The sequence below is a fragment of the Liolophura sinensis genome, chromosome 1 (assembly GCF_032854445.1).
Source record: "Liolophura sinensis isolate JHLJ2023 chromosome 1, CUHK_Ljap_v2, whole genome shotgun sequence".
Classification (NCBI taxonomy): domain Eukaryota; kingdom Metazoa; phylum Mollusca; class Polyplacophora; order Chitonida; family Chitonidae; genus Liolophura; species Liolophura sinensis.
The window spans coordinates 83,013,983-83,038,350 of NC_088295.1; the positions used below are offsets into that span (position 1 = coordinate 83,013,983).

General features: G+C 38.8%; 1 protein-coding gene across 1 annotated transcript; it reads right to left on the reverse strand.

Annotated features, from left to right (window-relative positions):
- Window positions 1-3,208: 3,208 nt before the first annotated feature.
- On the reverse strand, window positions 3,209-17,668 carry LOC135482003 (bifunctional 3'-5' exonuclease/ATP-dependent helicase WRN-like). The gene is made up of 8 exons (XM_064761813.1): window positions 17,634-17,668; window positions 16,552-16,637; window positions 14,184-14,311; window positions 9,195-9,349; window positions 8,968-9,037; window positions 4,350-4,491; window positions 3,698-3,799; window positions 3,209-3,562 (listed from the first exon to the last, which is right to left on the reverse strand). The coding sequence occupies exons 2-8, from the start codon at window positions 16,621-16,623 to the stop codon at window positions 3,509-3,511; spliced, it is 723 nt and encodes a 240-aa protein (XP_064617883.1). The 5' UTR covers window positions 16,624-16,637; window positions 17,634-17,668; the 3' UTR covers window positions 3,209-3,508.
- Window positions 17,669-24,368: the final 6,700 nt, after the last annotated feature.

The following is a 24,368-nucleotide window of genomic DNA, read 5'->3' on the forward strand; positions in this document are numbered from 1 at the left end:
TCTAACTCAATAAATACTAACTAAGGTCGGAAGAAAGCATTATGCCGTTAACTGCTGAACCATACGGCTGTTAGAGTTGGCGATAGAGGCGAGCAAGCCGTGTGTATCCATAACTTCCAGTTGCCCAATTCCTTCGTGGCTGAAACAGAACGCGCCCAATACATGTCGCATGGTAATTGAGTGGGTCGGATGTATGGGGTCTTAGCACGTAATAACGGAAATCATCCGCACCCAGATACTGCTTCTATTGTGGGCCCATTCAAACAGAGAATTTCCGATGCTATCCACAGCGATTGTCAATTTGATTTCCCTGAAAGTCTACGCCATATGGAAGCGATGAATGAAATCACGCGACCGAGGAACTTAACAGAACTCCCTAGGGAATGCCCACTCACACTGCCACAGTAAAGTTATCTGCATTAGGCCACACGGCCGTAAATTTCGAAAATTGATTAAAGGAATCTTTGATACCTTTTGAGGACAATATTTCATTTTCTATCGTGTTAGTATTACTACATTGTTTGCTGTTTCGTCTGATATAAATTGAGACCAAGAAGAAAGAGACCGAAGAAGGGCACCGTGGACCAGGCCTATTAACATCGCATTGCGTAAGCCCAGTACTTGCAAGGCACACATCGACCAGGTAATCAAGCTCATGCCCGTGCTTGTGAAATGGGACGCCTACACGATGTAGAAGTAGTATACAACGATTCTCTAATTTCATTAGACAAAAAGGATGTTCTGTGGATTTACACCAGAACGAATATTAACCACGCAGCGTGTATTGTGTGGTGATTTTTGTGGTAATTTGTGACCTGTTTTTTTTTTTTTCGACATATGGCACCGATAAAAATGTAAATGTGTTATGTGGATGAGTGCAATTTCGTAATGCTACATGAAGCGAAATACCACCTTTCTAAACTGTTAAATGGAGACAAATATGCATCTAGGTATAAACTAAAATTCAATATCACATTATATGTATTTAAAGCCTCTAATTTAAACCACGTTTACACATTAATATCTTCTTTTGCCCTCAAATCCCTGCCATAACAACAAAAAGCGGAATATATATAAACATTCATTTAACTAAGCACAGAGCCTATATCTTTGCTCAAGTTAATTTATACACCATATTTAGCGAACAAGCAGATCATGCTTTGTGGAATCTTAAAACGAGTTCCATAACCAGATGCAGTTATCTTTTGGATAATCTCTATCCTTAATTAATGGCGGTTTTGGCCAAAATTGCCGAAGCCTTCAGTTTTGTTCCACCAAGCACCAGGTACAATCTTTGAGGTTATGTGGTTAGTCTGGATGTTCTACTGACACGACATAAGGATGTGCATTTTATTTATTAATAATGATCATCTTCAGGTGAATCGACTGTGGAGGTCAGGGACACGCCGTTAGCTTGCGACACCAGACAAACGAGAAGTACACGCCGGATAGTGTTTGCACACCAGAAAAGAAATGAAGTAGCAAATCTGGGGTCTCAACGGCTTCTGTCAATATCCTACAACGGACACAAAGCCATGGCGATTTCTGAAGTCTTTAATTAATGACAGCGCCGTGGCACTGCAAATTTACACGCTAGCACGCAGAATAAATTAACAAAAACGGACGATGTTTAATAAAGCAAATTCTATTTCGTGGATGGGTTATTCACGGTATTGTATTGAGACATTGCGTGCCTTATACCCATTTTCTCTCCAATGTAGGCTATAATCAGGGGTCACTCAATGCCACCAATTAGCGATACGGTGCTAACTTGTACACACCCACTGTCCCGCCCAGGGAATGGGGAATTCTTTTCAAAAAGTATAAAAACGTTGCAAAAAAAGTCAATAAAATACATTATTCTTAGCAGTAACTTATGCGTTATATTTTTGTATTTCATTTGCAGTATTGTTTGTGCCATATCAGATTGCTTTCTCTTATGCTAAGCTTACATTGTATGTTTGATTATAATAATATTATTGCTATGCACCACATCTGTAGAATATATTAAAGAGACAAATCATGACGATATTTTTGCAGTGAATAAACACAGGCTTCAGGAAATGGCTTTGTGCAATTACCTAACAAGCACTTTATCCTAGTGGCCAGTGTATATTACAGTGCCTTTCGGGTGGATCGCCAGTGACCAAAACAAGTATCTGTGTATGAATATTCATTTTAGTTATAGAAAATCAACTTAAATAAATCTTACACAATGAATTATTCCGCTCCTTAGAGATACATTCTGTTTGGCTCAGGTAAATATTAACAATCGACAGCTGAAGCGTGATCATTGATTTTCATGGCATCTTTCAGCCAGCAGTAATCCTGGGCCACAGTCAGGCCTATGGCAGATCAGGGTTGTTATTGTTAAGTATCGCAGTGGCATCTTGTCATTGTGCGAAAGGTAGAGTCTGGAATATTAGGCTGGGAAAATACAGACAACCGGAAACGGTCCAAGAATAATTCCTGTCTTTGTAATTTGTGAACTTAGCACATTCACATAAGAAACAACTTTCACCCGACAGGTGGGCTCTATGGATTTGTCTCTTCGGCTAAATAGCCCAATGTAGCTCGATGGCTCAGGCTCTTATAATACGTTGCTTTCCCCCGTGACGCACATGCTCTCGGTAATGTAGTGTATTCAAATCCAGCTTCTGCTAATCTGACTGCCCACTTAGAAGGTTTATCATGCACCTGGCCAAAGGTATTGGTTAACTCTGGGCAATTCTCCAATACATCATTAAAACACCAATCAAATAAATACATTTTTTATGTTTCTTTTATATTTACTTGATTGGTGTTTTACGCCATTCAATAAATTCTTCACGTCTGCCAAGGTCACCAGCATTGTGGTGGGAGGAAATCGGGCTCGGGGAAATCCACGACCATCCACATGTTGTGTTTTTTGTATATGTTCATCAAATAAGCGGCCAATGTTAATTATACATATATATGCACAGAGCTTCATGTAAGTTAAATAAGTAGATCAACAAAAACATACAAGCGCTGCCAGCTCTCGCAATTCACTGCCATGCACAACAAAATTCACGCCTTCTGAAGAAGGTCTGACAATGTTCGACACAAAGACAACTTTACAATATAACCATTTTACTATTCTCAACCTTCATTCTGAAAACACACACTTCATCAAAAAATATCCAATTTACCCATTTTTGTGTGGATATTTTTGGAATTTGATCCAATTATACACAACAGTTCTAGAAAATGATTACGTAATATCCTTTATTGTGGAGTATTGGTATCCTCATTGGTATGAGGGCGTGGTACTAAGTGGTGTTACTTTCCCTTAAATAACACTAACAAACTACATTAAAAAAATTTTGCAATACTTGAATATTTTTATTCATACAATTCATGGAAAGCTGGAATGATAAGGTTAATTTAATATATACTGACAACCATAAATTTTAAAGAAAACAATGCATTCTCATTTTTACGATATTTACAGAAATGAACCAGAACAGTCCACATCTAGCTACAAGTGTTATCTCCCCTGTCGCTCCCTCTCAAGAAGTTCCTGATGAATTTGCACACATGCCTGGAAAATACAAACACTGACATTTCAGTTTTATTGCAGTAAATAATTTCATCCATTAACAATTTGAAAGGTATACATTAATATAAAAGTTTCAAGTGGCCATTATTTTAGCATGGGTAAACGTGTTACACTCACAAACGCATCGGTGGCGGCGTACTGTAGTTGTACCTCACTCAGTGGGCACTCACGCCAGTCTCCAGTGCGAACTGATGGATCCTTCTTGAGTTTGTGGCGAAGCTGAAACAAAATGGCATATAGACAATCCAATAATGACCTAATAACATAGTAATAGAACAGGGCCTCACACATCATCTGTTTTAATGAAACCAGAATTCGTTGTAACAATACAAAACGAGAATGTGAACATAACCGCACAAAGTGCCGTTTACTGGGATCGAACACTTTACTTTACTGAAGTCATGAATAGTACCAGTGAATGGCTAATTTCCACTTGGAACGTTAAAATTGTGCTATACCATATATACAGAGGCGCAGCACAATTCATGTTGAAGTGTAAAAACGTAGAGTAGGTATAATTGGCATTTTTTGTCATTATTATCTGTTTAGCATGTTTAATGTATGCTTCTTTCACAAGTCCGTTAACGCTTTGTATACGCTTACTTCTGCGTTACTTTGAACAAATGGGACAAAATAAATGAAGAAATTCGTATAATTTTACATATTCAGAGGTGCGTGTTGAACATTAAACTAATGCTAAGCTACACATGTGTTCTATTTTAAAACTTAGCCAAGTCTCTAAATGAAAGTCTTATGCAGATGTTGTTACCAGATGTTTTGTTAAGCTGTCCAGACTCCAAAGCTGGGACGTTGAGAGGACACGGTTCGCCATTTGACCCAAGTCAACAACGTTCTCCTTCATCAAAGGCTGGAAATTTATGTGAAAATCCCTGGTCAATTTCCACAAGTCACTAAAATAATAAAATCAACAATCACACAATGTATTTTCAGAATTTTCACCAATCAGTCTAAAATAATTTAATATAATTTAAGTTTCTCTGCGACAAGAGAAAGTAACGCTATAGTGGCAACTAAGACACCAAACATCAGGCATTTTTCATTGGGCTGTTTTACGTATTTTCCATAATAATTAGCCGAAAAGAAATGCGTTCCTATTGGCAAATAAAGATCCTAGACTATAACTTTTGGTGCTGAAACTTAGTTTTGCAAAATGGATATCATCATACCTTCCAAACAATCCATTACCAGAAGTACCAGAATCTTGCAAAATATTTAAATTAGTACTGGACGAAATTTGTATACGTCAAATACAGTGTGCCAGGATGGACAGACTTATTATTGGAGGAAATGACCACCTCTCGCCAGTTACCTGACAAACCTCGCGATCAAGAGCCAAAAGGAGCTGTATTCAAACATGTGGTCAATGGTCAGTGGTCTGATATGTCTAGACTGTGGTCAGAGACAGCACTCCCATTCACATTAATCTATTCAGCTCAAGTTCGCGTTCAACCAAAGGACAGTCTGGAATGCTAATGTGAGTAATGGTACCAAATATAATTAAATCAATAATGTAGAATTTATTCGACTGGTGTCAGTTCCATTTCTGTTAAAGTGTTCCACGAATATAATGATATTTCGTCATCACGCTACTATCATTTCTCCGCGAAGTCAACGCTACAATTTCGCAGCTTTGAACATATAAAGTTCAACTCTGTTCATCTTAGGGATGACGAACAAAGCAGGACAAATACTGATAACATTTACGAAAAAATCCACTGTGACAGCATTAATGCCAGTCAATCGAAATACTATTATGAAGACAAATTAAATGAAGAACTAAACTACTTGGCTACAGATTCTGAAAATCAGCTTTCAGTTTTTCACCTTAATTCCACAGGTTGGGGAAGCATTTTAATGAAGTCACTAGCGATCTCCAAAACTTAGATCAGGATTTTACCGTGATAGATCTTTCTGAAAGCTGGCTAAACTCAGCAACCGAATCCTTCTATAACATTTCCGGTTATTTCTTCACTTCACCTACCATAAAATTTTAAAAAGGCGGTGGTGTAACTTTATATGTTAGAGAATCTATGCGAAGTCTGAAAGTAAGGCAAGATTTATGATTTAATGAACAAACGGGTGTTTATGAAATTTTGTTTATTGAATTTAGAGTAAACAATACGGCTCAAATTGTTGGCATTATCTATCTTCCCCCGAGAGGGAATGTCACTTCATTCAATGAACACCTAACATCATTATTAAGCACAATCTCAACAAGTAAAATCTGCATTCTGATAAGCGATTCAATATCGATCTTTTTAAAACTGAATCACATGCCCGAACTCAAACATTCCTGGACATTCTTAAATGTAACTATATTTCCCTGTGGTCACCAAAGCAACTCGTGTTAGCAACAATTCGGCCACCTTAATACATAATACTATCATTAATTTCCATAAACGAAACGTATTATCCGGAATTTTGCTCACGGATATCTCCGATCATTTTCCCATTTTTTATGTTCTTAAAACCTTTGTCCCAAGCAATTACCCAAAATTTCACATCGTTCATATACCTTTAAAACAAAACAACATTTTGTAAATGCCATGGAGAACGTTAACTGGGGTGAAAATTTCATAATGGATGAGCCATTAACATTCATGGCCAAATTACTTAACTAACATCATATATATTTCCCTACCGCAACAATTAAAACCAATAAACGCAAAATTTATAAGCCTTGGGTAACACACGGTCTGCTATAATCAGTCTACATAAAAAATAAATTTTACAGGAAACAACCGATACCGCCAAATCGTAGTACACGTGCGAAATACAGATTTAACAAAAATAATCTTAAGAGCCTTCTTCGCTTATGAAAGAAAACATACTTCGAAAACAAATTCTACGAAGTTCACAATGATATTAAAAAAACATGAAAAGTACCTAACTAATTGCTTTGTTAAAAAAATGTAGAAAATCGCTTCCTGACGTATTCGAAATAACTGACATGGATATATGCGATACACAGTCTACCGCCGACAATTTTAACAATTATTTTACATCAACAGCTTCCAACATCCAGAATAATATAGCGTCTATCCACACTTCTTTTCATGAGTATCTCCCTGAGCCAATCCCGGACTAATTCCATTTTGATCCAGTGTTTAAGGAAATGGTCGCCTCGGTTATACTCAACTGTAAATTATCTTCTCCGGGAATAGATGGCATTCCGATGTCTGTATTGAAAATAGCTTCAAACGCTACTGCTGATCCTCTAGCGCATATTATTAATTTGGCAATGTTAACTGGCCAGTTTCCTAATTTGATAAAAACAGCGAAAATTACACCAGTTCATAAATTAGGAAACTGCAAAAAATAGAAAATTCAACTACTTTCAGTTCTGCCCAGTATCAGTAAAATTTTTGAAAAAAGTCACAACAAACATGATCATGAACTATCCTGAAAGTAACAAAAGTATAACTCAACCTCAGTATGGGTTTCGGAGGCCTCCGTGGCTCAGTCGGTTAGCGGGCTAGTGCAGCGTAATGACCCAGAAGCTTCTCAACAATGCGGTCGCTGTGAATTCAAGTCCAGGTCATGCCGGCTTCCTCTCCGGCCGTAAGTGGGTAGGTCTGCCAGCAACCTGCGGATGGTAATGGGTTCCCCCGGGCTTTGCCCAGTTTCCACCCACCATAATGTTGGCCGCCGTCGTATAAGTGAAATATTCTTGAGTACGGCGTAAAACACCAATCAAATAAAATAAATAAATAAATGAATAAATCAGTATGGGTTTCGATCAAGTCATTCTACATTACATGCCGCATGTGATCTCTATGACACACTTCTTGCTGCCAACAAAAATAAAGAATTTACAATAGTAACATTCCTTGATCTATCGAAGGCTTCCGACACCGTAAATCTTAACATCCTACTCGACAAACTCATCCATTATGGATTCCCTGGAGTATGCAGTAAAACCTCCGAAATCTTAGTGCTTTAAAGTTATTTATCTAATCGTTACAAATTTGTAAACTGCAATGATGTAATCATGCTCTGAACCAAACTCGCACGGCGTCTTCCAAATCTCTATATTGAGTCCATTATTATTTTTGATTTATTTATTTATTTATTGGTGTTTTACGCCGTACTCAAGAATATTTCACTTATACGACGGCGGTCGGCGTTGTGGTGGGAGGAAACCGGGCAGAGCCCGGAGGAAACCCACGACCATCCGCAGGTTGCTGGTTGCAGACCTTGCCACGTATGGCCGGAGAAGAAGCCAGCATGATCTGGACTGTTGATTTTTGATCTGCATTAATGACATAAATGCTGCAACTAGCCTTGTAAAATTTATCTTATTTGGCCACGAGACTAGTGCCTATGCCTCTTCTAAGAGTCAAAGTGGTGGAATAAACATAATGGAAATGGAAGTACCTAAAGTTCAAAAATGGCTTCCAGCCAACCGCCTTATCACTTAATATCGCCAAAACTAATTACGTGCTAATAAAACCTATCAACAGGGGACACACAAATGCACCCCCCATTTTATTAAACAACAGTGAAATTATCTCTATTTTAGAATTTTAATTCCTTGGAATTCCCTTTAATAACAAGTGTCATGGGTTTCTCATATAACGCGCATAGATCTGCAAAAAATACCCAGAAACATAGGAATCATAAGCCACATGAAATGTTCATTCGATAAAAATGCTTTACTTACATTATACTATTCCCTGATTAACCCTTATCTAACATGTGCAAAATTCGTTATGGGGAAATGCCTACAATACTCTTGTCTGCCAATAGCACACAAATTTATGTTTCATCCTTATCGACTACCATACTCTATCCAACTGTTCTTTCGAAAATAATCATATCCACGCTTACTCCACTATTACCCAGACATCCAATCCACATAAACCATTTTTGAAAGGAAATTTTCCTATCCCACACTCAGAGTAGCCGGCCCTCGTGAGTGGAACAAACTGTCAATCAACTTAAAAATCATTGATTATATGTCACTTTTTAAATCCAGACTTTACAAAGAACATATATGGCGTTTTTGTATTCATTTATGTGTTATTGCTATTTTGTGGTTTCTTGTGGACCTATTTTCTTTCTATCTTTTCTCTTTTACATTGTCGTTTTCAAATCTCTTATGGTACATGTATGACTACCTCCGTGAAAGAATTGATTCTGTATAACTGTTGGGATAGAACAAGTCCATAGGACTTTATTCCCGCCCTTCGAAAGATATTTGCCTACTCATGTACTGAACTATAAGTGAATAAATAAATACGTAAAAAATATCAAGTGTACTGCGTTATTGACAACGGATTGTCTGTAAAGGATTGTCTGAAAAATGATCTTATAATATATCTATAAGACACTACTAAGTCTGGAGGGAAAACATGTATACCTACTTTTCAATGCCAACTCCCACAAGTTTTACCCTCTGACAAAACAGCACTTTCTCCAATAGGTCTGGAAAACCTGAAAGATCCAAAGACTTTTAAACAAACAATGGAGCAATTATCCAGAAACCAGAGAAGAAACAAGTGACAATTCGATTGATCTTATTAAATACTGTGTAATCTCAGTACTGCAGAACGGACTTGGGGTACCAGCTACATGTAAAAGTATATCCTACCTCCTATTGATGACAGCTGAAAGACGTAACAGGAATTGTTGAGAAAACACAACTGTAACACTGCTGTCTTATCCTCGTGACCTCTGCGATACAACACCGGCCACTCGATATCAAAGCCAACAAAACAATCACTGTTTTCCTGTTGCAAATTTTCCCTGTAATAATGAAGCAATCATAAATGAACTTCATATCAATCAGATCCAGCTATTTACATGGTTGCTATTAAATGGCATGGCAAAATTCCTAAACTTGACAAAAACATCTCATACGTGTAGGTTTCATATTGCAATGTAAATTTTCCTCTTTTCTCGGCTAGTATATGTTTAGGGCCTACACGTTCACATAGCTGAAAACACAGGAACGGTACCTTCGCTTGCAAGATATGCATAAAGTTGATGGTATATAATCACACCTTCCAAGGATAATACTACGCGCCTCAGCAGGTCTCCGACAAAGTTCAGCAGAGTGTTATCCAGTATATTGGAGCACGATACGACTGTAAACAACTGACTTTTAGCCTGAGCTGTACTGTATACCTATGCCGGACCTTGGACCCACCCCTCCCCATTAGGCAACCTCTCACCCCCCCCCCCCCCCCTCCCCAGACACTTCCCCCAGTGGACATTTCCCCCAACATATTTTTTTCCTCCTATGAACAATTCTCGCTGAATCATACGATAAATGTAATTGTATTTTTACCGCATTATTGTATTTTGTCATTGATTCTGGCGGATAAGTGATAATGGGAGATTTCTCATTAAGTTGACTTATAAACGTTTTACAGTAACTGGGATTAGTGATGTAGAGTCAGATTTGTTTTGACCATTCCACATTAGGTATGGGTATTAAAAAGAAAGAGTTGCTTTGATGGTAGCATACCAAGTATGATTCACCAAGTTAGGCATATCAAGTTGTTTGGACAAACAGCCATGAACGTTAAGTTGTTGTACAAGAAATGCCAAGTATAGTACAGTGATAAACTGCAATAAAGTAGAACAAATAAAAAAAATATGTGTTTATTTCTTGTTATGGTATATAAATCTTGTCTACTGAAATACGAAGTCAAACAATATGTGGCAATGCAACACTGCAGATAAAAATGTCATATCACGTAAAGTACTCTGCTTACTTAATCACCACAGGACTGCAGCTCTCAGAAGACCCGCTGGTATATTCATACACCATCTCTTAAAGTATACATACTCTGGAAGGAATGGAATATAAGTAAGTGGTACACGCAGGCCTTTCACATGGAAGTTATGTGTACCAATAAATTGGATTGGAAAAAAGAGCTGATAGGCAGATAATTCTGATTTTCACAACACAAAAAAGCAGAGCAGAAAAGATGGCATGAAAGTAAAAGTGCATCAACTGCTAACTAGGATTTTCTAGGGGGTTCCTAAATTTGCAGTTAAATGGCAGTTTCACATTTATGCCACTTCTGTATTTGTGAGCTTGGTACTGAGTGCACATCAAGCACCTGATGTTTGTTTGATGGCACTCAGTTCTCAAGGATTCAAAGCAGCCTTCCCTTGTTCGAAGCTGTCAACAGCCCTAAAAGAGAGCTCATCCATTCACCCTCATCCCCCACCCCTGAATAGTGCCATGAGTCAAGGCAAAAATCTGAGTATTTCCTGCAGACTTTTCCCCAACCATCGCCACAACATCGTCCAGGATGATGCACAAGTCATGCATAAAATGGCAATCACCTTGTTTTCTCTAAGCCTAAGGGACTGCTTACCAAACCCTACCCCAACATTAGATGGCATCTCTGGAGGGGTGAAAGGCTGTGGCAGGGGATTTTGGCGCACAGCTGCTGAAGGGGCAGCTAAGGAGGCAGGGACTTCTCCCTGTCTCTCTACGATCTTTGGCAGTGTTTCAGCCAACCGATGTTCCAGAATACCCTGAAATCTACGGAACATCTCATAGGTGTAGGAAACCAGATCCTGCATGACAATCTCTACCGGCAACAGAGGGGTCAGCTGGAAGTGCTGACAGCAATCCCTCTGTTGTAGAGCAGAATCATGTCGAACAAATACCTGGCCAGCTTTCAACGCATCAACCTGTTAACGTAAAGAAATTAATTGCCTGGTAAAAATGTAGATGTTAAAATAATCAAAGATTGTCACTAAACAATGACCTTTAATTCTGCATTTGATAATCACATAATACATCATGCGCACAGAAAGACAGACAAATGGCTGACCTCTAATGGCTCTCCTCTAATGAAACATACAGGCGTAAACAGGGCTGACATCCTCTCTAATTAAATGCACACACACACACACAGGGCGGACATCTCCTCTAATGAAACATACACACACACAGGGCTGACATCTCCTGTAATGAAACACACACACACACAGGGCTGACATCTCCTGTAATGAACACACACACACAAACATGGCTGACATCTCCTCCAGCTAATGTCCTCTAACACACACACACGCACACACACGCACACACACGCACACACATGCACACACACACACACACACATATGGCTGACATCTCCTGTAATGAACACACACACACACACACACACACACACACACACACACACACACACACACGGCTGACATCTCCTGTAATGAAACACACACACAGGGCTGACATCTCCTCCAATGAAACACACACACACACACACACACACACACGCACACACACGCACGCGCGCGCGCGGGGCTGACACCTCCTGTAATGAAACACACACATTTATTGCTAATTACTTGTTCATATTGACAGAATTAGTTTAATTTTAAACATATGTGTGTTGATAAACTGATTGAAGACATTACGATGTGCAAGCCCTGGGCTTACACTTTTATAGAGGCATTTACTAAAAACGCGATTGGAGCTTACAAAAACTTATATTGGCCCTGCACCGTATAAGCACATAAACAAAAAAACCCACTACTTTCCTTTTTATAACACTAACAACAACTTTATCTGATTATGGCAGCATCTTGTAAGGAACTGACAGGTTGCAACCACAGCTAGGTGTGCAGTGTATGCCTCCTAGTAGGCAGAAATTCGAAAAGTGCGCGGCCAGTCGATGCGCGTATAGTAGCCATGTGGTTCTCTCCACACACGTGTATTAGCCGCGCGCTTCTATTCACACGCGTGTAGTAGCCGTGTGGTTCTCTCAGCACAACTGTAGTAGCCATGTGGTTATTTCCACACGCGTTTAGTAGCCGTGTGGTTCTCTCCACACGCGTATAGTAGCCGTGCAGTTCACTCCACACGCGTATAGTAGCCGTGTGGTTCAAGCAAGCAAGGGACAGACGAGATCCCCAGCGCACAAACCCCCAGCCTATCAAAAGCCCCGGTGGATATAAGCTCCTCGATCAGTATTAAGTGTATATGGAAAATAGCATAAGTTGTTGCTTGTGCGAGAATGCTTGAAACATTCTCCCTGCAGTGACGTTTCAGATTTCAATATATGTTAGCAATCAATAGAACCTCTTCTTACTCGTTCTATCTCTTTGTATTCTAACCGTTTTTGACGACATCAGCAAGAGATATATTCTATATTCACGTGGACTGACTCGCCTTTAGAAGCCGGAATATTTCATCCGGATTTTGGAGGCTGCAAGTTGTAAGATATGATAGCTGTGATGGTTTTAACCTCAGAAACCAAAAGAAAACGTGCCTGCTTCGATCTTTCCGAGTGTAGATGTTCAAAAACATGCAGCCAACATTCATTTTTCGGGATTTCGGGGAAAAATATATAAATCTGATTTACCCAATGAACGATAAGATCAATGATTCGTGTTGAGATCAATGATACTGTAAATCGTAGTAAGCTATAACCTGTATACCATGTTGAAATATTTCAGCCAAACAAATTAAGTATATTGGTACTACGAATAATAAACTTATATTTGCTCGACGGAAAGCATTCGATAATAATACCAGAGACATCAGAGACGGTCATTTGGGCAATACTGTATTGTAAACGAACGTTTACAACGCTTTTGAAAAGAAAGCTGTTAAACACGAGTGACAGACCGGGATACGCTTTGATGACAAATTTTACATGGAAAACAGTCACACTATATGAATTCCCCTCAACAAATATTTCACATCATGTTTTTTAGATTGTTGGATATGTTTTGTCCATGAGACTTTTGTCTGTGTGGTACCCATGCCACACGTGTGTTTATAGTGCTTGCTTTTTTTGGTGTACTGTATATATATATTATGGGAAATGACCCGATGGGGAAAGCATTGGTGGAGGAAAGTGTCCGCGGGGGGAATCGTCCACATGGCAAAATGTTCTGGGGAATTGTCTGCACTCCTTGTATGCTACAAGATACATGTAGTATCACTGCCAGAGGTGTTGGATGACGAACACAGAACTCTCTCGCCTCAGCACACACTGAGTGATAACCATGGCAGCAATTTGATCTAAACAACTCATGTTACACCATAAAAGTCTTATCTGTGTCAGCAGGAGGGTTTTAAAACAGAAAAGCAGGCACTTTATCATACATACGAATGAATACACTGCTTTTACTGTTTTATTCTATTCTTTTTTAATGGGGTCAATCCATTCAGCCCATTCACACTGAGTGATAATCATGCCAGCAATTTGGTCTATTAGCTTACGTAATACTGTACATACATGTGCACTGTAGGTGATGATATACCCTACTATTGAAAAACAACTCATGTTACACAATAGCAGTCTTATCTGCGTCAACACGAGGGTTTTAAAACAGAAGAGCTGGCACTTTATCATACATACGAATGAATACACTGCTTCACCTCACTTGGCAGAATAAATGCAACCCAGAGATGACAATGTGTAGCAAAGGTTTCGTGGACAATCATGGATTCATGTATTCAGGAAATCCACACTGTCAACAAGCATGGATTAGTCTCCTGTATTCCCTCATAAACAGACCTGCTATCAACGCAACAATGATCCAATGCATGCACAGAAAGCCAGATTCATACGGAACCAATTATATGGTGTCAACTTACAAAATGTCATCACAAAGCAAGCAACAATCCTCTTTGTTGTAGGAATAGACTGGAGACTTGGGGAATTCAAGGGTGGGAAGACTCTCCTCCAAATGTCTGATCAAATCAAAGTCTTTATCAGCTGCCCTCTAAAGAAAAAAAGTAAGAAAGTTTTCTGAAATGCACAACAAACATTACTGGATGCTGTTTTATTCTTTTTTTCTTTTAATAGATTCAAGCCATTCAGGCCTGAAACTCTACATGGTTTTTGTTCAGATCATTGTTCCATCAAATCTTCCATGGCCCCATAGTCAAAAACTACCATTTATTTTATTTTTGATCATGTTGATTGGTGTTACTCCAAGAATATTTCACTTATACGACGCCGGACGGTATTATGATGGGAGGAAACTGAGCAAAGCACAGGGGAACCCATGACCATCTGCAAGTCACTGGCAGACGTTCGCTACAGCCAGAGAGGAAGCCAGCATGTGCTGACCTTGAACTCACAGCTCACACCGCATTGGTAAGAGGCTCGTGGGTCATTGCTAGCACACTGTAAACCATCTCGGCCAAGGAGGTACCTCAGAACTATGATGTCTCAGCTTCTGAAGCTTATCCAGCGCAAAAAAAACATTCAGACTGATGAACCAAAACATTGTCATCAGTCACAAAATGTGGCAGCCGTCTTGGATTATTTTAGTTTGCTAAAATTCTTCTCTAAAATGGCTGAATTTATTCATTTATTTGATTGGTGTTTTTACGCTGTACTCAAGAATATTTCATTTATACAACGGCAGCCAGCATTATAGTGGGTGGAAACCGGGCAGAGCCTGGGGGAACCCCACGACCATCCGCAGGTTGCTGACAGGCTGCCCCACGTACGACCGGAGAGGAAGCCAGCATGAGCTGGACTTGAACTCACAGCGACCCCATTGGTGAGAGACTCCTGGGTCATAAAGCTGCGCTAGCGCGCTAACCAACTGAGCCATGGATGCCCCTCCAAAATGTCTGAAAGCATTGATATCAAATTAGTGTAAATGTGTTCTCCAATACCTCTAGTACTTATCTTTGTTTTCATTTTTATTTATATGCAAATCAAGCTTCTGTGGCCATGTTTAATTGGCACAGGATCTATTTTCAGTTATGTTCAGTTTCTCTTTATTAGCTTTATCCTTAAATAAGCTAAACTTTCTTATCTATGTAACTTTGAGTTCAAATACACCAATATTTTTTACCAAAATTTTCACAATTTTACTGGATGTCAAAAAACACAATCAATGAAAATGGCAAAATTTCCATGAGCTCAGAGATGTAATAGTTTGTTACGTGTATTTTGTTATGCTAAGTTTTGTGCATACTGCATGTATGTAAAAGCACAGTTTTCATTCTATGTCGAGATATCTGTCATTCTGAAGAAATCTTATTTTCACAATATAGAATGAAAACTACATGTATAGCAGCTAGAATGATGCACCAAATTGTAGCCCAGTCTCTGACATTTCAGAGATATGTCAACAGATTTGACCTATGACCAACAGTTTTTCCTCCTACAGATTTTTCACTGATGCTATAAACTTTCACTTGTAGGATGAAAGTCTAAAGCTTTAATATGAGTCCATTTTTCAGTCATATGACGACGAAGGAATCTTTAGAGTGTATGTAATGTGCCTCCTTGTTTCAGGACAGATTTCCACAGCTCTTTCATCTAGTGCAGCTTCACTGAGATAGCTTACCCAAGGCAAGTAAGCCGCTCTGCCCGAGCCATCATACGGATACATGTCAACCAGTCAATGCACTATCCTTTTCATGCTGAACGCCAAGCGAGGAAGTTACAACTTCCTCTTTTAACATCTTAGGTGTGACTCGACCCAGGATGACCCTGGATCTACTGCTCCCGAAGTGGACGCTCTACCAACTGTGTTATGGGGGCCGGTCAATCACGTATTGAAATGAGCTATAATTTACAACATACACTAGATCTGTGCAGGAATATCAGTTTTAACGAAATGTATGTGACCAAGAATGGAAGTGACCCTAACTCATTAACAAACCTGAGCCTAATACCATTTCTTAACCCAATGCATGGAGATAGAATTTATCAAACTAGAATTGATGTCATACTGACTGGAAATGAACGCATGAATACCGGCATCACTGCAAGAGGCAAATCAGCTTCATTATAGCTTCATTTTTGTGTTGTTTTACAACACTTGTCAGACATGAGTAATAATTATAAAACTTAAATTTTGTTTGTGAAATGCAAGCTGTTAGAATGTGTCAATTTTCTACACATGTTACATCTTAATTATTCCTTTATATTTCTGAAAATGCAGTATATGCATGTGATACAATCTGCACAATTGAGCTTGTCTTCCTAAACATTTACCTGACTTGCTCCATTCTCTGCTGCTGTCAGTGACATCCAGTCAGGAAGCTTCCTCTTCTTTGGTTTATCCATTACTCCTGGCCTGACTTGAAAATAACACATTAGAAAACTATGAATTTAGGAGTTTTAGCGACATTACATTGTAGTTATAGTTCAGAAACTGTGACATAATTATTTCTTACAAAATATACAGACAAGACTGAATTGTGACTGACATATAAACTGTGACCCTTGAGAAACCAACACAGGCCCATATACAACCACCAGGTCTTAATGTACACAACATTCTGAAGACCACAGGTGTTACTGTTAGCTAAATCTGTTGATAAAACCACGAAATTTTCAATACAAATACTTTAATAAAGCATTGTCATTAGAGGGCCAAAGCTGTGACTACAGTATCAGTGGAGGGGACTGTCAGTTAAAAAGTTGATCTTAAAGATTCAGCTGGGAACCTGCCCAGACAGGAGCTATACAGATTTGAGTTTGGGGCATGTTTTTGACAGATACACTGCATGGGTGGATATGTACATCATAGAGTGATGCCATTATATAGGCCTAATATAATACAATAATACAATGTAATATAATGTGACTAATATAATGTAATGTAATAAATGTCAGAAGTTCATCGTATCGTTCTCACCCACCTAGAAGGACTAATCAGCTAATCAGATGTCACATTCAGAGTCAAAGAAATATCACAATCAAGACTAAGAAGGAAAGACACTGTTTTTGTAACGGTTAAAATTGAAAACACAGAAAATATCACTTTCCTTACCTACATTCATAGTTGGGAGATCACTTGAGGATTGGAATGCAGTTCGAACTAATCTGTTATTTAAGTCCCAAAATGCAGTGAGTTATCAAAACGTATTGTACCGGTACTACAGTAGTCTGCATTACATTCATCACAAATGTATATATCAACAACAACAACACACCCAAGGCGGGTTAGCGTAAAGAACAGCAGGTTTTCAAGGATCTAAAAGAGTCATACGGTCTTGTTGGCAGAAAGCCTCGCCCACGTTGGCATATTTTAGGATTGCTGGTCATCACTTCCAACCAAAATAAAAACTTACCTTTTCGACTTCATGTCAAACAAGCCATATCGTGCGCCAACAACTAAAAAAATGTAAAACCAGGCTCACACGGCGAAGTACACTTTAAAAATTACGAAAACGGACTGAAGAAAAAAAGGCACAGCACAATGAACTGGGACCGACCATATAAACTGTTTAAGCCGCGTATTTTACAGTCGTTCAGCAAAGTTGCCAAAAACAAAAAATATTCTAGACCGGTATTATACCTCTGTTATTAGTCACAGACTCTACACAGTTTTAAACCTTTGTAATAAATCTCTAATTTAATTAACAACCACAAGGCATTTCCATTTTCAAAGATCAGGATGAAAACCAGGCTTTTCTCAACCTTCGTTTATTTGTAAGTATCAGTCCAGTCTGAATGGAAACCGTTGGACATATTACGTCTCAACCATTCTTACCACACAAGGTTGTGTAGGCCTATTGATTTACAGTGTTTCACTAACCTCGTATAGTTGTGTTATTTAAGAATGCTAGACTATGTGCATGTTTACTTTACATTTAAGCAGCTTTACTGCTGTTTGATATTACCATAATTTTCTAGAGATTAGTAGGCCTAATTACTGTCTTTCATGCATGGCCTCTGTGTTTACGGTTGACAGCGCTGGTGCATATCCTTACCTTAAATATCTTCTCAGTGAAGAAGAATTTAAAGTCTGTAAGAATATGTGGTCATATGTAGGCCCGTATATGTAGGCTACGTTCCAGTAAATGTGTAGTAGACGAATTCATTCAAATTCCTCTTTTTGAATCTTTCTGTTAAGATGCTTGTCTACTCCTCAGAATCAGCTACAAATGTGTATATATTGTCGACGAACTCATATAACATTACAATTTATTTCAAGTTATTTGTGTCAATGTTGTTTAACGTTACACCGCTAGTCTATAGTTCAGGCAGTTATATGAAGTCAGGAAACCAGAATGGCCGGCACAATCAACAAATCCTTGCCAAGTTACCCACGAATTTCCTACGTATGACATACATATGTACACCATATTGGTGGAGGAAAAGTTGCCCTCAGTGGACAGTGGCAATATATATCTAATAACATTCCCTTGCCAGGCAACACATACCGAAGACCGAGGCAGGGACCATGCGTTCAGTTGAGTGGCGTGGGGTGAAGGGTGACGGAGAGGTGGGGATTGCTAGAGCGCACGATGTGCCGGTTCATTGTTTCACTGGATACACGAGATACATGTCGTTCTCCATACCCATCTCCCCCTCCCCCCATTCCACCCTTAATGTGGCACTTGTGTTGTTGGCAATGGGCGGTCAGCACTGCTTGTAGGGCCGTTTTGCTCATTCGGTATGAAGTTCGTTAGATGTCATTAGCTCCTACCAACCACTAATCTGGTAATCAAAGTTGTGTGTCGAACGGGGGAAAGTACCGGTGCGTTAGTTTCTTGCCAAGGACATGCACAAAAGTTTCTTCCATCCGTGAAAACTCGCTAAACGCCGTAGTAATATTGAAACAGTTTTGAGTCGGCAAGAAATCGCCATTCGGGTGGAGCGGACCGCCTATCGGTCTCCTTTTTAGAGTTGCTTCCCTTTCAGTCCTTTGGGCACAAGAGGTTTCCCACCAATATTGGGCGCATGTCTGTGCTTCAAATGCGAGAAAGTTTTTTTTCATCCTTTAGTTGAGGATCGAATTCCTGACTTCCACATGTCTCAAAACTTGTCTCTCAATGTTGAAGAGACTGTTCAGGTAGTTTTTGTTAAAAAAAACTATAGCGCCTCTCTAGTCCAATTGAATTTTTCCTATTATTGACATATTGGTTACCTTGTAATTAAAATGCCCAAGCTTTGCATACTATCCGTCAGCTCTGTGAATTCTCATGAGTGGTGTCCGAGACGAACTGGGATGTATGATCTATATAGTCTCCCCGCAAGCTGCAGTTAAATTATTAAAGATTATATCGTCTAAATAATACGCTAAATATTTGTTTCCGAGGAGCATAACAGAAAATTCTCTGCGAGACAAACAACCCCACGTGACGTAAAGTGAACATAAAGTTTGCAACTAAATATACACAAGAATCACAGAACAATATTACAACACTATAATATTCAAAAAAATATTTATGCCAAAAAGATGGAATTCAACGTTGGGAATATATAGCTTTGACTGACAATTCACCCCGAGTAGCCAGGCTTTTGAAGCCCTTATGGACTTGACCTATCAGTAGTATTTAAAGCAACAAGTGATAAAACACTTATTAACTCGTTGTTGTCAGAGTGAATTGTCATGCTAGATAGACAGACATGGGCACAATTTGTGTGTGTGTGTTTGGTGGGGGGGGGGGTGTTGAGCACATCTTACGTGTTAATTTTAAGAATTTGGTCTAAGTGGACAGTGATATATTCATGTGGAACTCAGAAAGGACCCGTCTAACTCTGTTCATGGTAACATGGTCACCATGCAAGCTCTGGGCTCTGCCCTGTTTCCTCATACCTTAATACTGGCCACCGTTGTATAACAGCAATCAAATAAAATCAAACAAAATCAAATACATCAAATAAGCGAATATGGGACTTGTTTTGGCAAGGACTTTACTCCAAAAGATGGGTCTACGCTTTAAGCGCCTGACTGAATAAGTTTTGGAGGTTACAAGATGAATATGAAAAATGTGTATTTGCTGTGGTACTATTCGTGAAAAAACTCTGGGAAGGCTGTCAACGGGCCTCCCCTATTGATTGAGTCAACTCCGTGAGTATATGCTGCCACCCTCTGGTACAGGAATGTGGACTAACGAGTGGCTGAGGCTGAAGAGGAATGATTTCATTCAAAGAAAAAAGAGGGACCAACAGAGATGATAGCTGCCGGGAAGTTCGGGAAGTCCGCTACTTCAATACCAGGCCATATAATAACTGATAATACCCTGATCTGTCAAAAGACCACGAGGGAACCTCGACTGGAGAATCAGTAATTCCTGTTCTTTTTATTAAAACGTCCCCGTCAGATAAATCGTACACTCAATATTCACAAGTCCATACACTTTTAAATACATGTACGTCGGATGGCCATCCAAAGTCCATTCCAAGCACCAATATATATGAAATGATTCTACATATTCAGCATTTCAACACCTCTGTACCGGACGTAGCTCAGGAGGTAGATGGATATTCGTTGCCCCAACTTAGATTGGTTCCTAGCTCAACTCTGATCTGTCTGGGCAGGACTCGCCATGCGAGGCCTCGTCCTCTTATTTCAAACGGGAATTCTTATGTGATGTCTTCTGGAATGGAATTCGACCATCAGATTAGCTTGTACAGCTAAATATCTCCAGGAACTTCAAGAGCCAAGTGGACATTATCACACTCCCACATTCACTAAGCCCATCAACCTTGAAAACCCTGACCTCTGAAAATAGTATCAGAGAAACGTACATTCTCACTGAGTGCCAAAGCGCCTTTGTAGTTAAACTTGACGTCAGATATGCTCGCGGAGATGACCTTTTTCTTAGTTTGGATTATTATAAATACAAAGACCTTGCTCATCAGCTGCACAAGGTGGTCCCCAAAAAACTTTGGACAGCAAGAGGCCATCTGGATTTGTGCCTACGTTTTGACCAGCCTAGAATTTCTCCACAAGAAGTCAATTCTACATCTTCAATAGGTAACGTCTTCATCGATTCCAAAGGTTATCCCGTCTTGGGTGATTTTGGATCTGCATTGAGAATGCTGACATAAAAGGCTTTACCGGATGTCCTAGCGTTACGTCTGCATGCGCATGTCTGGAAGTTCAGTTGTGCTATGAGCTCACGTGTTACATTATGAAATTCTCAAGCTTTAAGACAATTTCTGAGAACTAAAAAGCCTTTATACATGTACATTATCAAATCTGTCTTTTAAATTAAGAAAATTAGATTCATATTAAAAAATGCATATATTTCAATTAAGAAGAAATGCTGTGTGATTACATGGTATTATCTACCAGCGCGTGCATAGAATATTCACATTTTGTGAACTATACCAATAATAAAGTATTTTATTCATATATCACCACTTACGCTTTCGACTTTTTATATGCTCCTGAACCTTCCATGACACCATTTGGCCCCTTACGTGTCCGCTTATCTAGGTTAATATTGTCTGTCACACTATGATCTTTTTCAAAAGCCTGTAATCGGGTCAGTTTCTGAACCTAACAGTCGATTTGTCCAACATTTCTTCAATGTTAATCCACTAACAAATGTTGTTCTATCTTTCGGCTTTTCACGGCTTGCCTTTCGCCTTCGACCTGTAACGTGTATCACTGATTGATCAATTGATTGAGTGACTAATATTTAACGATCTACTCAAGAACTGTTCACTTTGTATTAAGGCGGGGAAACGGTAATAACTTGTTCGATTCCTTTGGCAAGTGGCAATCGTCAGAGGACAGTTGTGGTGTTTTTGCTCCCCTCCAGCCACCGACTGCGTCACAATGTTATACATAACAAGGGTGTTCTAAGACTATATTCATTTTAGGCCTACTATCAAATTTAGTTTATGACTAAAGTTCCAGTCATGATATGCGTTACTATCAATTTAAAGACAATCCAGATGCAGCTGGATTCGAACGCACGACCATCTCATCAACTTTAGTGATTTCTACATTAGGCCCAAACGACCAATCGACCAACCAGAACTTCTTTCATCATCTGTTCACGTGCAAGTACCAAAGAGGAAAACAAAAATCATGTAAATCAAGTGATCACAAGGTGGTCCTGTCAAGATATGTTGCCAATCCGCAGATGTAATGGTCAAAATCTTTAGTATGATTATTTTAGTTTCTCCTCTTAAAGGTAGTATGATGTTTCACCATTGTTATGTTCTAATCAAGGGAGACAACTCTTGCGCTTTACACCCCCATTTAAAGGGCCGATATAAACGGTATGTTACAGCCTAATGTTGATTACTGGTGTAAAGACATTGTAAAATGTTTCAACTGTATCCTAGTGTGTACATGCTGTGTTATGTCAAATTTCAATCAAGGTGCATGTATTTTTAGTTTTCGAGACATTAGCCATGTGTTTTTGTAACAACAACGGTACGGTTGTGAATCTTTTTGTGATGTTTTCTGTTGTTACTGTGTTGTAGCGATTATAATTGATGTCTTTTGTGTTTCTGTTTAAATCTATGACTAGATAAATGCTTATCGTATTTTAAAGTAACAAACCTATGTATCCTTGTTATACAAGTGTTACGGTAAAATCTGTTATTACATGTAGCTCTGATAAATTCTTGCAACGACCTTTAACGGCTGTGATATTGTTTAAGTAAATTCCTTTCTTTCTGTTTTCTTACAGCCACACACACACACCTACACACCCATGAGTATGCCTTTAGTGCCAAGCCAAGAGAACTGTATGTACCAAAGAGTCATTTATATGCAAGCAAAAAAGAAAAGGACATTAACATAAAAAAATGTGCATTGTGTTATGCCCCAGGACATACAGCAGGTGTTATCGTTGTATAAATACTTGGCATTGTGGTTGCATTATTTACGTTCCTAAGAATGTTTCAATGCGTATTTTTTCAAAAAAAAAAACAAAAAAAAACATTCTGTTTCTTTAAAGCTAATGACAAGATTGTCAAAATATCCATAAAATAAGCCCCATCGTATCAGTCAAAAATTCTTCGGCGCCGCAAACCCCTTTCAAATGAATAAACCTATGACAAGTGTTGAATCCTTCTCATTCCCGATGCATAATATTTTTTCAAAGAATATATACCTTAGATGTTTGTAATATGGCAAACCAAACTTTGTAATATTTTACCTAATTTTCTTTTATTCAATTTAAAAAATAACGACGTTTAAGATGGTGTTGATTGTCTCTTTCTAAATGTCCATCTTTCCGGTTACCGGTTTACTCCCACCATAATGTTGGCCGCCGTCGTATAAGGCGAAAGTTCTTGAGTACAGCAATCAAATAAAATAAATTAAATTATTTTTAATAAAACACTTATATCATTTCAAACATGAAATATTGCAACGTTCAGCTTAGGCTACCATATCGTAACAAAAAATTTGTGTGTTAAAGAAAACTCATTCCAGCAAATGTAAACTCTGACGAGCATGTTAATAACTGACGGTCTCCGCAGTTATGTGGAAACAGATATAAATAAAATACAAATAAAAAATATATCGACTACCACAATATTGCATTGCGGCACTCCTAATTTTAAACTCAACATTATAATGGTATCCATTTACAGACAATTTTCCACTAAAAACGGCAGGCGTTATACAACACCTACAGAGGAAGTAAATTCTAAGTACGAAAGGAATTCGTAAGGGCTCGAAAATTGTTTTCCCGACATAAATCCAGATTGGTGTTTAGCACAATCATATCACTGTATCTGACACAATAACAAAGATTTATCAGTAAATCATAGTGTATCCATATTTATTCTTTTCTGTTATAAACATATGTACGCCAAGTGACAAAAACGCAATTATGTAAACAGTGCTAACGTCTGGATAATATACATTTCAAAACAAGCATATGTCAATGCTGAAAGCAGATATTTCCCTCTAGGACTGGCTGGATACGGTACTCGGGTGATCATACTTCTCTTAGTCAACGGTATCTCAAAAATATGGACAGCCTTGATGAGAAACTTTGTGCAATGGTAGGACGTTTGGTAAATGAGCTAGTACAGTCTAAATGGGTAGATCGAACCGCTCGTCTAATGCGAATCGAAGCCTTTTCTGAAGGATTTGATGA

Bases quoted from the DNA above. Each gene is read 5' to 3' on its own strand.
- LOC135482003 (XM_064761813.1), bottom strand. From the start codon at position 16,623: ATGGATAAACCAAAGAAGAGGAAGCTTCCTGACTGGATGTCACTGACA. The intron at 14,312-16,551 runs GTAAATGTTTAG...TTTTTTCTTTAG, and splicing joins CAGAGAATGGAGCAAGTCAG to AGGGCAGCTGATAAAGACTT. The intron at 3,800-4,349 runs GTAACAACATCT...ATTTTGTTTCAG, and splicing joins ACAGCTTAACAAAACATCTG to CTTCGCCACAAACTCAAGAA.